This window comes from Gorilla gorilla, chromosome 7, assembly GCF_029281585.2.
Source record: "Gorilla gorilla gorilla isolate KB3781 chromosome 7, NHGRI_mGorGor1-v2.1_pri, whole genome shotgun sequence".
Lineage (NCBI taxonomy): Eukaryota > Metazoa > Chordata > Mammalia > Primates > Hominidae > Gorilla > Gorilla gorilla.
Genome location: NC_073231.2, coordinates 140,533,154 through 140,548,060, shown reverse-complemented (window position 1 = coordinate 140,548,060; position 14,907 = coordinate 140,533,154). Strand labels below are relative to the sequence as shown.

The 14,907-nt window shown below is 45.9% G+C and overlaps 1 protein-coding gene and 1 long non-coding RNA gene across 2 annotated transcripts in view; both read left to right on the top strand.

The window, feature by feature from the left end:
• The window catches only part of LOC115935623 (uncharacterized), an 88,151-nt gene extending 82,910 nt beyond the window's left edge, over positions 1–5,241 (top strand). Inside the window, exon 3 of the long non-coding RNA XR_008667615.2 lies at positions 4,664–5,241. This is a non-coding gene — a long non-coding RNA (uncharacterized lncRNA). The remainder of the gene's footprint in view (positions 1–4,663) is intronic.
• A 3,644-nt stretch (positions 5,242–8,885) lies between these two features.
• ZFAT (zinc finger and AT-hook domain containing) overlaps positions 8,886–14,907 on the top strand; it is a 233,381-nt gene continuing 227,359 nt past the window's right edge. Inside the window, exon 1 of the mRNA XM_031014020.3 lies at positions 8,886–9,216. Within this exon, the coding sequence (XP_030869880.1) occupies positions 9,198–9,216 (19 nt within the window). The 5' untranslated portion in view covers positions 8,886–9,197. The remainder of the gene's footprint in view (positions 9,217–14,907) is intronic.

Sequence of the window (14,907 nt, the reverse complement as noted above, 5' to 3'; positions counted from 1 at the left end):
TTTTTCATAATGAAGTCCCCCAAATGTTATCCAGTGAACTTGCTGGCAGTTTTTTAAATTTTCCTACACCAAATTGTCAGTTTCTTACCAACTTCTTCAGCCGTGAGGGCTGAGGTCATCTGCTGGGAGAGGGCACAGGGAGGTGAGTCCGTCCCTGCTGCTGGCCTGCAGGAGTCCCCTGTTCAACAGAGAAGCCAAGTATGTTACAAGATATGGTACAATATGTAAGAATCATGGAAAGGGGTGATGGGAGCCATTAACTTGCCTGGGAAGAAGGAGGGTTTCACAGAACAAGGACATTTGGTCTGAGTTTTGAAGGATGGAAAGGAGTCCAGCAGGTAGAGAAATATGGGTAAAATGTTCTAGACACATGCAGAGGCTCAGAGTTGTAAGAAGGCTTGGCATCTCTGAGAAATGGCGAGCCGTCAGGTGCAGCATGGCTTGTCTGGTTTGAGATGAATCATGTGTGTGCACTATAAACACCCGAGTGCAGCTGCCTCCACTCCCTGTCATCCTCTTCCGTCAACCTGTGAGCTCCTCGGTTTGAAAGGCATGCATGAGAATTCTGTTAAGACAGGAATCTTCTTCCTCTTACAGCAGCATCAGTGGTGGAGGCTAGGCAGAGGCTGGCAGGTGCAGCAGTTGGCACTGGTAGAAGGAAAGGAGCTGACCATTTCACATCGGGCCCAGGACATGTCCAGCAGCACGCTGACTGGTTGCTCAGCAGAAACCCTGGGACATGCGGCCCGTCCTGGGTAGAACATAGGCCAGTGGAATGAGTGGGCCAGGCAGCTCAGGGCACAACGTTGTCACAACGGGGCTTTCTTTCCTGTGGTTGCTCTCACCCCACACTTCTCACTAAACACACATAGGGCTGGCACCCTTCCTGGACAAGTGGATGACAGAGGCACAGCAGAAAGGCCGGGATGGATGAGTTCATGTTTCCAGGCCCCAGCTTGCCACGTGGTCTCACAAAAGTCCCTCAGCCCCTTTTGTTCTCTGTTCTTTCATCTTTGGGAGGAGGCTTCCTATTCATGCCCTCCCGACCCTACAGGATGGTGTGAAGGCTATGTGAAATGAAGGGCATGGAAAACTCTAGAAGACTGGGCCCATACCACCATTATTATTTTATTCCGTTTGATTTTTACTCACTTTGGCAGCAGCAAGAAGATTCACTCCCATAGCAGCTACCTCTGAACTCTACGGTGTATGTGGTCTGACAGTAGTACAGGTTAACTGAGAGCAGAACAGAGTATTTGCCTTCGGGATTCTTCTGGAAAATGCCTGCTTACTGCCAACTGCGGTGCTTTCTGCAAGGTGCCCTCTTGCAGCCAGGCCCGCCCTGGATCATCCTCCTTGGCACCGTTTACTTCTGTGGCTTCCTACTTTAGAAGGGCCTCCTGGCCTGTCTTCCCTGTTCCAAATTCTCATCACACTTCAGATCTCAGCCAAGTTTCTCTTTTTTTTCTTCAGTAAACTTTCTTTGGTTGAAAGACTCTTGGAGTCCAGCCAAAGGTCTGTTTATCTCATTCCCCTTTTGCTTCTGGGGAAGTAAGCTTAAGACTACATCCTTCCCCCAAATGGACTCATCAACTCTCAAAACCCTCCCTGAAACTGAAATTTTAGCTTCCCACAATACTAAGTTATCTTTTACTGCCCAAAAAACTACTCCCACACTTAGTGGCTTAAATCAACAACTGGTTATCATGTTTTGCAATCCTATGGGTTGACTGGTTCAGCTGGGTAGTTCTTTTGCACAGTGCAGGGTTGCCGAGGTCACCCATGTGGCTGCATTGGCTGGGGAACAGCTAAGATTGAATGTCCATGAGGACTCCTAACCTCTGGGTTTTCTCTCCATGTCCTCTCATCATCTGGTAGTTTAGCTTGAGCTTCCTTACAGCATGGATGCTGGCTTCCAGAGGCGGTGTTCCAAAGACCCAGTGTCCAAGTGCTTATCAAGTTTGTGCTTGTGCTGTTTGTGTTCCATGGCGAAAGCAAGTCACATGGTCCATCCCAAAGTAAGTGTCAGAGGGGATTACACTAGGACATGATTACAAGGAGGCATAGTTCATTGGGGGCCACCATTGTACAGACTGTCTAGGTACCTCTCCTTTCTGTTGGCCTTTCCAAAAACAGCTGAGAGAGTGAACATTTGCCTGGCACCAGGGTCTGGGTGATTTAGGTGAAGAGACCACCAGTTTCTCCTTTCTGCAACGTCCTCTTCCCCTCTGCACATTCACAGCTGGAAGCGATGGTTCTGTGCTGCGAACTCCCTTGGGGGCTTTTTTTCTGCCTCTGTTACTGCACTGAGTCATTTCCAACCAATATTAAAATCATGTTTTATGTCTGTTTTTAGTTGAAGTGAACCATCTAGTGTCATTGCCACTCCCCACCAATGCCCTTTTACAGATGAAAGAACTGAAATCCAGAGACTTTAAGGTCACTTTTTCGAGTTCTGCAGCTAGCTGGCGGCAGCCCTTAAATCAAACAGCACCCTGTATGTTGGCTCTCACTCTCACTGCTGCTGCTGCTGGGCTTCTTTGGTCCCCAAAGGGGCTGAAACCACTTGATTCGCCCCCACCCGTGGCACTCAACTGCATTTTCTTGTCTCATTTCCCTTCCACCAACCCCTGATGTGGGGCTCAACACCTTCATTGCCCAGAGAAGGGAAGCACATTGCAGATAAGTAAGTTGTCCAAAGTCAAAGCTACTGAGTAATAAAAGGAGGACCAGATCTGGAGATTGGGCTTCCAAATCCTCCCCCTTCTTCTCTGAAAAGGCAGTATATGCATATGGTTAAACATCCCAGTATTTCAAAAGGATGTTCAGTGAAGTCAGTCTCCCTGTGAGCCAGATCTCCAGGCCCAGACATTGTCTCCAAAGCTGTCTGCTCTAGCCGGTTTCTTTCCACATTTTCAGCTTTTCTGTGCAGGTACAACCATGTTCACAAGCGACAGTGTGCTCCCGATGCTGTCCTGCACTTGGCTCTTTTCACTCAAGGATGCACTGCAGAGCACACCCTGGGTCTCTGCGCTTGGCACTCTCATTCTTTCAAACCGCCACGTCATATTTCCCCGTATGGCTGAACTATCCGTTTAACCATCCCTCTAGTCATGGACACCAGATGCCATCCTTTATTTGAAATAGTTATTCTCTCTTCTGAACATCCAAAGCAGTGCTGTTTACGTGACAGCTACAAATAAATGCTTAATTAGGTATTATTCCTTTTCCTCAATCCCTCACTCCATCTTTCCCTCCCTCTACCCCTTATCCTTTTCTTCAACAACGGTTTATTGGGTCCCAGCTGTGCACCCAACAGTGCTAGGCTCTGGTAGCTCTCCTGGTTTTCCGTTTGGTTGCTGGGATCCAAACCCCACTCCCTGCCCCTTTTTTCATGGCCCTGTTACTCTTATTCGTAGTTGATTTAAAGAAAATTGGTTATAAATATAGTCACCCTTTTCCTAAACTATTTTTTTTTTTTGAGACAGATCTTAATCTGTCGCCCAGGCTGGAGTGAATGGTGTGATCTCGGCTCGCTGCAACCTCCACCTCCTGGGTTCAAGCAATTCTCCTGCCTCAGCCTCCCAAGTAGCTGGGATTACAGGTGCATGCCACCACACCCAGCTAATTTTTTATATTTTTGGTAGAGTTGGGGCTTCATCATTTTGGCCATGCTGCTCTTGAACTCCTGACCTTGTGATCCTCCTGCCTCGGCCTCCCAAAGTGCTGGAATTACAGGTGTGAACCACTGCGCCTGGCCTTTCCTAAACGATTTAAATACAACTGATAAATCAAAACTTAAAACTTTCAAAATAAAATTTTCCTAAACATTTACACAGTCAAATTATCTTGTTTCAATGTAACTGTCGAATGTAACTTCGAAATGCTTCAAATACCTTAAAATTTAACACAAAAGTTTTTACTGCACCCATACCTAAACCTACTGCACCCATACCTTAACTTTGTAAAAACAGTTGTTATTACACTGGACATGGAGGCTCATGCCTGTAATCCCAACACTTTGGGAGGCTAAGGTGGGCAGATCACTTGAGGTCAGGAGTTCAAGACCAGCCTGGCCAACATGGTAAAACCCCTTCTCTACTAAAAATACAAAAATTGGCTGGGCATGGTGGCAAGTGCTTGTAATCCCAATTACTTGAGAGTCTGAGGCAGGAGGCCTGAATCCTGGAGGCGGAGGTTGCAGTGGGTTGAGATCTCACCACTACACTCTGGCCTGGGTGACAGAGCAAGACTCTGTGTCCAAAAAAAAAAAAAAAAGAGTTAGCTGGGCGTGGTGGCTCACACCTGTAATCCCAACACTTTGGGAGGCCGAGACGGGCGGATCACGAGGTCAGGAGATGGAGACCATCCTGGCTAACATGGTGAAACCCCGTCTCTACTAAAAATAATAAAAAAAAAAAAATTAGCTGGGCGTGGTGGTGGGTGCCTGTAGTCCCAGCTACTTGGAAGGCTGAGGCAGGAGAATGGCATGAACCCAGGAGGCAGAGCTTGCAGTGAGCCGAGATGGCACAACTGCACTCCAGCCTGGGTGACAGAGTGAGACTCCATCTCAAAAAAAAAAAAAAAAAAAAAAAAAAGAGTTGTTATTGACTTGACCAATTTCTTTGTCATCTCTACAAAACATATTTTTATACTTTTTCAGGACTGCCCTTATTGGACCACAGAGAGAAAGATGATCTCCTTCCCAGGTGCACTGAGTGGCAGCCTTGGGCCTGGACTGGTGGGTTCTTGGTGGCAGCGGGCATTTGCTGGTGGGGGATCCCTCAGACCATTTTCAACTATTATGTCAACAGGACTTACAGCAAGTTCTTGCAATCTTCACTCCCACGTGCATGAAGTCTTGGGTCCATGATGTTCTGCCACAATTTACAATGACCTTCATTATGCATCATTAGCATTTCATTAACATTAGCAGGGCCATATAGCAGTTTAATCTATCAGCTACTCCCTTAGGACATCTGGCTAATCCATTAACTTGCAACATAAATTATTGAACCCCCCTTTTAGCTGGTTATTTATGAGACCACTGGTCCTGACCTGCCCTTCCTGGTTTTGGCATGGTTCCTAGTCTTCTGGAAGTCTTTGACTTACTCTTAGTAAACTTATCTGCCCCTCGAAACTTACACAAATATACCATTTCATAAACAGACATACAGAACTTCAAGTAAGAAATAGGACCCCATATCTACCAAACCTGTCTCTTTACTAAAATATCCTATTTTGACCCTTTCTTTGAATTGTAACTAGTTTTGTAATTACACAGTTATATGTCTATTTTTGTATATACAATGTTAACTTTTTATCAGTAAAGCCTCATGGCTTAACTTGTAGATCAACAACCATAGATCTACAGTTGTTGTGATATGCAAATTGTCACTGCCTCTTCATTTGTCCTTTCAGCACTAACCCAGCATTTTTGGAAGGAACCTGGTTTTCTGAGAATAGCAATATGTTTCAGGCCATTCTGATGTTCCCTTACTCCCACACATGGAATTAGCTTCTTTGAAGGGGCCCTGGCTACTGCTAATGAAAACCACTCCAGAGATTAATACTTGGGTACTAAGAGTACACACAGGTGTGCACAGGCAGACCAGGGATGCGATGGCACTCCATGGCCACTGGAAAGACAGGTGGAAAAGATGCTGTTTCCTAAGCTTGTAATTATGTTCATAGTGAGATTGCTCATATAGTTCTAGCATTACTACATCCTTCTCTTTTATATGATTTTTAAGTGGATTATTTTCTACAATGTGCCTATTTAGATTTTTAGCTGTTAACCCAAACTGATTATTCCCACCTCTGATTTTATCATTTTATATATGTATATGTGTGTGTGCATACATATGCATATATATATATATATGCGTGTGTGTGTGTGCATATATACATATATATATATAAATTTTAGGGACAGGGTCTTGCTTTGTTGCTGCCCAGGTTGGAGGAGTGCAGTGGCATGATCACAGCTTATTGCAGCCTTGAGCTCCTGGGCTCAAGCAATCCTCCAGCCTTGGTCTCCCAAAGTGTTAGGATTACAGGCATGAGCCACCATGCCCAGCCAAGATCCATTATTTTGAGGTCGCCTGTATGTATCCTTTATCAAAACCTTCTTTCAAGAAAGCATCCTGTGAAATTATGTTCCTAAATTATTGTTTTCATGTAAATGTCTATTTCTCATAAAGATATTGGATATAATGATAAAATTATTGACATGAATATATTCAGTTGTGCAAATTATATTTCTTATATAACTAAATGCCATTTCATGTCGATAAATTTATTGACACAAATTAATTCACATACTAGCTTCAAGAGGCCAACTGCCACCAGCGGGCAGCTGGGAAGCTACTCTCCTCTAGGAACCATCACCGAGGCGGGTTGCCATTAATTATATACTTTTGAGTGATTTACATCCAATTCCACAAATGTGTCTTCATTAATTGAAGGCATTCTGAAATACTACTGGCAAATAGAAAGAATAGAGATGTTTGCTGATTGAAAATGTGCAAATCACATAGTAAGGCCATGGAAGAGCCAGCTGTGGACTCATCTCTCCATTTACGAACCTGGATTCCCCCACAGAAAGGGGCCATCTCTTAGTCATTTCCATCTGCCTATGGCCAGGACAGTTTCCAGTAATAATAGGTGCTCAGTAACTCTTCTCTGAATGATGAATGGGTAGGAGGAAGAAAATGCCATAGGAATAGTGGAGAAAATCATAGCTTTCCAAATAATTAACCCAGAACCATCATCCACAGTCCACAATTTCTTCTTTTAATTTGTCTTCAGCAGTCTGAGGTAATTGGGTTTTGAGACAAATTTTAAATTGTTTCATTTCCAGAATTCGTTTGGTCACATCTAGGAGCAATCCATCTGCTAATCAATAAACAACATTTAAATGTTGCTGTGAGAAAGGCAAACCGGCACAAAACCAATACTGTCAGCAACCCAGAACAACTCTAATTTCCTGACAGAAATCGATTCACAGCAAAATAATGATTATTGTAAATATTTATAGTTCTAAAAGGAAACGCTCATCAATGCAGCTTTTTGAGCAGTTCATTTCCAAATAAAGATTCTGATGGGCCCCACCTAGCCATGTATCTTGTGGTGGAGGACGTGGTGGCTGTGAAGCGACTCTGTGGCTGTCTTGGAACTGGCTCTCTTGGAGGCTCTCCTGGAGGCCTGGGGGGCAGTTTGGGTACATTTTAGATGTGGTGGGGAGAGGAACACTGGGCATGGACAGGCGAGGTCCACACCTGGCTCTTCAGTATTTTGCTGTGAAATCTCAGAAAGCCATTTGACCACTCTGAACATTCCATTTTCTCATCTGGAAAAGGACAATAATCATATTGCCCAACTTAACCTTCCAGATTGCGAGGATGAAATGAAGAAGGGGGAGGCTATATCTGTGAACATATATTTAACAGACTGGACAACTTTAGGGTCTTTTCATGGTTCCGTATTTCCCAAGAACAGGGTTAAGGAGCAGGCAGGCAGTCTCCTGAGAAATCAGATGAGTCATCCTGAAGCTCAATGCCCAAGGGAGTTTTCCTCCTAAAAAATAAGTGACCCCAGAACGAAGTGTTCATTCAGGCATATGACTATGCAACAGGCGCTGAGAAAACAAAATGAAAAGGACCTATAAGGGCTGCTCAGGAAGCTCAGTCTAGTGAGGACGAACGCTGTGCAAACAGAGAAGTGGGGGATGGAGCTAGGCCAGTGCGACCAGAGCTGCGGGAACGTGAAGTGTGAGCTTCAGGGCTGCCCGAGAATTTCATGTTGAGCAGCAACCAAAGAGGGTTATTCCAGGAAAAGAAGAACAGGCAAAGACTAGCATTTCAGGGGAACCATGAACACAAATCAGTTTCCCAAACTTCAGTCTCCTGAAGTCTGCTTTTACACTTTTTTTGGGGGCGGGGGGGGCATGTCTTTGCAGCATGTACACCATTTAAAGTTGACTGATTTTTGAAAATGTAAACGAACAATTTAAAAAGAAAACTTTATATGACTACTGTAAGTGAAAAACGTTATTTGTCATAAACAGAATATGACCTTAGAACATGGACCACATCAACTCATTACTCATGAAATAAATAACTGTCAGGCTCAGTTTGTTTCTGAGGCTAACGGGGTGACCAAGACAGAGAGGTAAGAGAGGGAGATAATGACAGATAGGAATGAATGCTACGTAGAAAATATGAAGTGTCTTGGAAGGTTACTTTAGATGGGTTTCGGGGGGTGAGGGTTAGGGGCTGGAAGATATCATTTGAGCCGAGGACTACAGTGTTGGAGCTAAACACCTTCACATCAAAACCAAAAACAAAGTCATTAAATTTCCACCAGACTCAGCTGCCTGCAGAAGGCTGTGCCACAAGCAGAGAAATGAATGAGCGGGTGCTGGAGGCGCGCACATCCAGCGCAGACTTGTTGCCGGACAAAAAGAGACCAGAGAGGAGGAAGTCGCCTTGTCACGTGTCATCTTAGGCCGCTCAGTGCTCTGTAGCCCCTAAAACCCAGCCGGGTGGCCCAAAGGAAAGCACCCCACGCTTCGGGAAACGCCGCAGCTTTGGGCGGGATGCAGGTTGGGAGCACCCCGATGGACACATCAGTAAACTGAGAGCAAGAAAAGTTAATTCGCTGCCCCAAGTTAGGTAGTGAGAGGTAGAGCTGGGACACGAAGCGCACCCAGAACTCTCCTTGCACGCCCAGCTCGGCGGCCCCACATGCCGCGGGTCTAGGGTCGCGCTAGCAGAGGCCTGGCACAACCGCCAGACTCCTGATCCCGAGATCCGCCCTCCGGACCTCCCGAGGGCCCCTCCCTGGGCGTGGCTCAAAAGGCGGCGCGGCGGAATCCGTAAAGTGGGATAAAAAGCACGGCCTCTGACTGCGAGCATGCGCGTTAGCTCTGCCCTGCCGGGCCGCACTCGGCGCCGGGGGAGGGTCACCCGAGGCGGACGTCCGCTACGCAGGCGTCTGCGCCCCGTGGGGAGGAGGGCGAAGACTCCATCCGCCATGTTGGATGCCGCAGATTCGCCATAACCTCGCCGGCTCTTTTCTTAAAAAAATAAAAATAAAAAGCGAAGCGTCAGCAGGGCGCCCCGCCCCCTCGGTCGGCACGGGAGGGGGCCCGGAAGAGCCCGAGGCTTTTTTTTCCTCCGCGGTGGGGCGTTGCCATGGAGACGCGGGCGGCAGGTGAGCCGGGCTGGGGGTTGGGGTGAGACGGGGTGGGGGTGGGGCGCGGCGCGGCGCGGCGCGCGGGAAGCCGTTTCGAGCGTCGAGTCGGGAAGCAGTGCGCCGGCCGCCGGCCGCCGGCCGCGGAGGGATTCGGGTCTGGGGAGGAGAGCGAACGTAGTTGCGTCCTGCGGCTCACGTTCAGTCGCTGGGGTATCCCGCCGCAAAAAAAAAAAGCAAGGCGGGAGCGAGTGGGAGAGCATGCGCCCAGCCGTTTCCACGGCAATGGGTGGCGTTGGGGCGCGGGCCAGCGACGGAACGCAGTGGGCTCGAGGTTCGAATCCCGGCGGTGCCAGCTCTTTGACTGGACCTTGGCGGGGCTTCCTTCTTGCCTGGCCTCGGATTCCTCCTTGGCGAAATGAGTACCTCCTGCAGGCTTCCCGGCCGCCGGCTGGACCTAATAGAGTGACAGATCTTCCACTTGACACCCGGTGCAAGTCATTTAACCTTGAGCTTGGGGTCCTTCACCTGTAATTACCACAAGCTTCCACATTTGGGCACTGACTTAACACGTTTTGCTGCTCAGCTCTCTTGAGAACTCTAATTTGTAGGTCATTTATTATGAGGAACAGAAGTTCAGAGAGGTCAACTTTACACAGTTTAAAAACGACAGAACTGGGGCTTTAAAAATTAACTTCCTCCAACTTGGGCTAAAATCCAAACTCCTGCGTGCTCGCCTGACTTGTACCTCCATCTTCTTAGAATAGGGCTTGGCTCATGTAAGTGTTCAGTATATACTTAGTGAATCAAAGAACGAACGCGCTAACTGATCACGCCATCAGTCTGGTTTTTTTTTGCTGGAGTCCAAGTGACCTTTTGGAGATGCAAACGTCGTGTCACTGGGACTTGCCCCGCACAGCTGCCTCTCACCAGCTTTATCTTCCGAGCCTACCAGTTCATCTACTGAAACATCTGTAGTGTGTGTCCCCATGCTGAAGGAAGTAGCTTGTACTACCTCTAACCCCCAGGGACACCTTTCCTGACTTTAGTTCAAATAACAGCTTTGCGAGGAGCCCCTCTGCACGCCAGGCAGGGGTAAAGAGCAGTCCCAGTCGTAGTCCTGCCTCCACCTGCTGCGGTGCTAGATGTGGGAGAATGTGTCCTGGAGTGACAGAGTGGGCCCAGAGCCGAATATTGGGTCAGGAGACCCGAACTATATCAGGCGTGCTTTTTTTAATTTTTTTTTTTTTTAATTTTTTGAGACGGAGTCCCGCACTATCACTCAGGCCGGGGTGCAATGGTGCAATCTCGGGTCACTGCAACCTCTGCCTCCCGACCTCAGGTAAACCTCCCGCCTCAGCCTGCCAAGTAGCTGTGACCACAGGTGGGCTGATTAGCTGTGGTGCCCAGCTGATTCAGGTGTGCTGTCTTAGGTTAGCCTAAAATGAGCACCGGGGAGACCTGCTCTCCAAATATGGGTCGAGCATCCCTAATCCAAAAATCCGAAATCGGAAATGCTCCAAAGTCTGAAACTTTGAGCACTGACATGAGGCCACAGTGGAAAATTTTCTATCTGACCTCGTGAAGGTTCTCAGTAGAAATGCAGTTCCATAGCCGGGCGCAGTAGCTCACGCCTGTAATCCCAGCACTCTGGGAGTCTGAGGCAGGAGGGTCCCTTGAGTCCAGGAGTTCAAGACCAGCCTGGACAGTGTAGTGAAACCCCATCTCTATTTTTCTCAAAAAACTAAACAAAACAACAGTTGCACAACTGTAAAGACGATGCTGTTAACACTCAGAAAGAAATGCAGGCTGAACAGCGGACTTAAAGCCAGCCGTTGTTTATTGTTCTGTTGTTTAGCGGCTGATGCATGTGTTCTGGTGATGCTGCTGTGCCGCTTAGGTACCTTGAACGCCTTGTTTTTCACTGTATTAGTGGTGTGTCATATTTTTTACTGGTAAGGACTTATGTGTAAATAAATGTAAGAAAGTGATTGTCTTATTGGTAGCATAGAAATTCAGAGTCGGGAATGATGGCGATGCCAGACAACCACAGATTGCCCATATGTGTGGCTGAGATAGTGACACCTTTGTTTTCTGATGGTTCATTGTACGCTTTGTTTCATGATCAAAATTAAAAATATTGTAAAATTACCTTCAGACTGTGTATATAAGGTGCACATCAAACATAAATAAATTTCATGTTTAGACTTGGGTCCCATCCCCAGGTTATCTCATTATGTATATGCAAATATTTCAAAATCCAAAAACATCTGGAATTCTAAAACTTCTGGTCCCAAGCATTTTGGATATGGGATCCTGAAACTGTAGTTTATTTGGGAATAATAGGGGATTGCAATTTAGATACATGCGATATGCTGGATCATAGGTACGTCCAAAGAAGTTGGGGCAAATGGAAACTTTTAAAGACCCAAAAGGGAAGTCCACCTAAGCGGTTTTGAAACAAAGACCACTGGTTTCAGAGGCTTATTGCAGGAGCTGGCATTAGTCCATTGGAGACAGGTGCACCAGGCAAGTATCCTGTGCAAGTAACAGGCTCTAAGGAATTCCTGGCATAGTTCTGTCGTAGGCATACTTGCATGAGGGCCCTTCCTTCATATCCTCTGGCTCCATTTTGTTAGAGTTTGACATGAGTGACTCCATTTTGATAAACGTGAAATATCTTTTCGATTGGTGCCTTCCTCCTCCCACGTTGTTGCTTATATAGAGAGAATGAGTTGCCCACTTCTCTACTTCTGGAATTTACCCAAGAGTTTTAAAAAAGAACCCTGGACATATGTTGAAGTTTCCTTCAATTTCCAGCTGTACCAAATGAGAAAAGATCATATTTTAAAACGTGTTACTGTCAACTCATGGTCAGCTAATTTCTGAAAAGAGTTTCCTGTTTTGGTTAATTTAGGAAAGGGAGTACAATGAATGATAAGGAGGTGGAGTTGCATGTGGTCTACAGGGCACAGCTGTAGGTGGCAAATGAGCTGAGATGGTCATTGTGTGAATTGGAGCCCTCTTACCGCAGTGCTCCCTTCTCAGTGGGCTTCTCATTTGCCTCCGGTGAAAGGATTCCTGTTTCTTTTCTCCCCATACCTTGCAATTTACATAACTTTTCCAAGATAGCTATCGTTAAGTAGAATTAAGCTCTTGCCTAGAGCAAGGGCAGTCAAGAATCAGATATATTAAAAAGTCTCCTTAATTGCATTTCCCTTTGTACATAGTTTCAAGCAAACAGCCTCTGAAAAACTCTGCACCAAGATGGGCTGATTTAATTATGTAAAAGAGATTTAGCCTAGAGTTAAGTTTTCCCTCTCTTCTCAGCTGTTTACCCTGTTAAAGTTTCACTGTTTTTGCAATTTCTCAAGGGCAGCCATCAACTTTAAGGGCCGGAACATTTAGGGAACATTTAGGAGGGTGGAAAGAGCACGTGCTCTGGCTCCAGAGATCCGCTTCTCACCAGATTCCTGACCTAAGGGAAGTCACAGAACCCGTGGGACCCCAGTGCCTTCACCGGCAAAGGAGACACAGTCCTGCCACAGGTGGCTGCTGATGGCATTCAGGAAATGGGGTTTGTCTCTTTCCTTCCCAGAACCAGACTTCCAGTGTACAGCTCAGTACATTGTCATCCACTGGCTTCTTGAAAGCATTTGTGGATGGAAAGGCAGAGCCTCCCAGGCTCAGGCCATCCTCCCACATCAGCCTCCCGAATAGCTGGGACTACAGGGGTGCACCACCACACCTGGCTAATTTTTGTATTTTTTTGTAGAGATGGGGTGTCACCAGGTTGACCAGGCTGGTATTGAACTCAGCCTAAGAGATCCACTGGCCTCGGCCTCCTGAAATGCTAGGATTATAGGCTTGAGTCACTGTGCCCAGCCGAGTAATTTTTTTTTAATAAGTCATTTTTTAAAATTAAATTAAATTAATTTATTGGCACGGAGTTTTGCTCTTTGCCCAGGCTGGAGCACAATGGTGTGATCTTGGCTCACTGCAACCTCTGCCTTCTGGGCTCAAGCGATTCTCCTGCCTCAGCCTCCCAAGTAGCTGGGATTATAAGCATGCGCCACCACGCCTGGCTAATTTTGTACTTCTAGTAGAGATGGGGTTTCACCATGTTGGTCAGGCTGGTTTCCAACTCCTGACCTCAGGTGATCTGCCTGCCTCAGCCTCCCAAAGTGCCAGGATTACAGACGTGAGCCGCTGTGCCTGGCCGAGTAATTTTTTTTAAAAGAGAAAAGAAAAAGCAGAGCAAAACAAAATAGACATTTTAAACATCTTACAGATTTAAAGTTGCCTCCTTTTTTTTCAAGGAACACAAAATATATAGATAATTGAGTTTACTTATAAAGATAATGCTTGGCATATTTATAGAAAAACAGGGACTTAAAATTGGGTAACAATTTTCTTTTTTTAAATTAAAAAAACTAACTGGACATATTTGTTTCTTTATGGGGTATAATGGGATGTTATGATTTATGAGTATAATGTGGAATAATTAAATCAAGCTAATTAACATATCCATCAGCTCAAATAGTTACCATTTTGTGGTAAGTAAACATTTAAAATTTACTCTTAGCAAATTTGAAATGTACATTATTACTGTATTCACCATGCTGTGCAATATGTCTCAAAGAAAAAAACGATTCCTCTTGTCTAATTGAGGCTTTGTACCCTTTGATCATCATTTTTTCCTACACCCTCAGGCTCTGGTACCCACCATTCTACTCTCTGCTTCTTTGAGCTCCATTGTTTTAGAGTTCACATGTAAGAGAAAACATGCAGTGTTTGTCCTTCTGTGCTGGCATATTTTACTTAGGACAGTGTTCTCCAGTTTCATCCATGTTGTCACAAACGACAACATTTCTTTTTTACAGCTGAATAATATTCCGTTGTGTATATGTCCCACATTAAAAAAATCATTCATGTGTTGTTGGCCACTGAGGCCGATTCCATACTTGACTATTGTGAATAGCACAACAGTGAACATGGTTCAGTCATTCCTTTCGATATACTGGTTTCAAATCTTTTGAGTTATTTTAAATCATGTAATACATGGAGCTGCAAAAGGTGGAACTCTGGAATCGGATGCCTTTGTGTTCAACACAGTTTGATCAAGGCAGGATGGGTGGGGTAGGGATTTGGCCTTAGAGGATGCCAGTGGAAGCTGCGGGTTGTCTAAATAAGAAAGGGGCAGCATCCCATAGTGGGCAGTGGGGGAAAAGAGGACCAGCTCAGCCATGGGACCTGGAGCCAAGGACCAGGAGAGCTTGGGGTGTCCTGGCATTGCTGGAGGGCATTTTAATTCAGCCCCAAGACTTCTTGTAGGGCTCTAACTGGCTTCCTTCTTAGTGTTAGATATTCTCCTTGTGTCCCTGCTGGTGGGCCTCTTCTTCAGGAGTTGCTACCATTTCTCTGCCCCTTAGGGTTATTATTATTGCTTATTAATTCTTTTTTTTACTATTAGGCTGATCATCAGTTTACCTAGATGTTTATGCCAAACTTTGTGCTGTTTGCTAGGCATGCAAAGTCCAATATGACGTGTTCTTTCCTCTTGAGGATTTCATGCAGTCCTGGCAGTGGAAAACGGATTCCTTTAGGAATGGGTCTAGGTGCTGTGATGGAAGTAAGCCTTGAGTATTGAGGGCTTCAGAGTGGGTGCATCTACCCCAGCCCCAGGGATTGTGGGAAGGCTTCCTGAAGGAG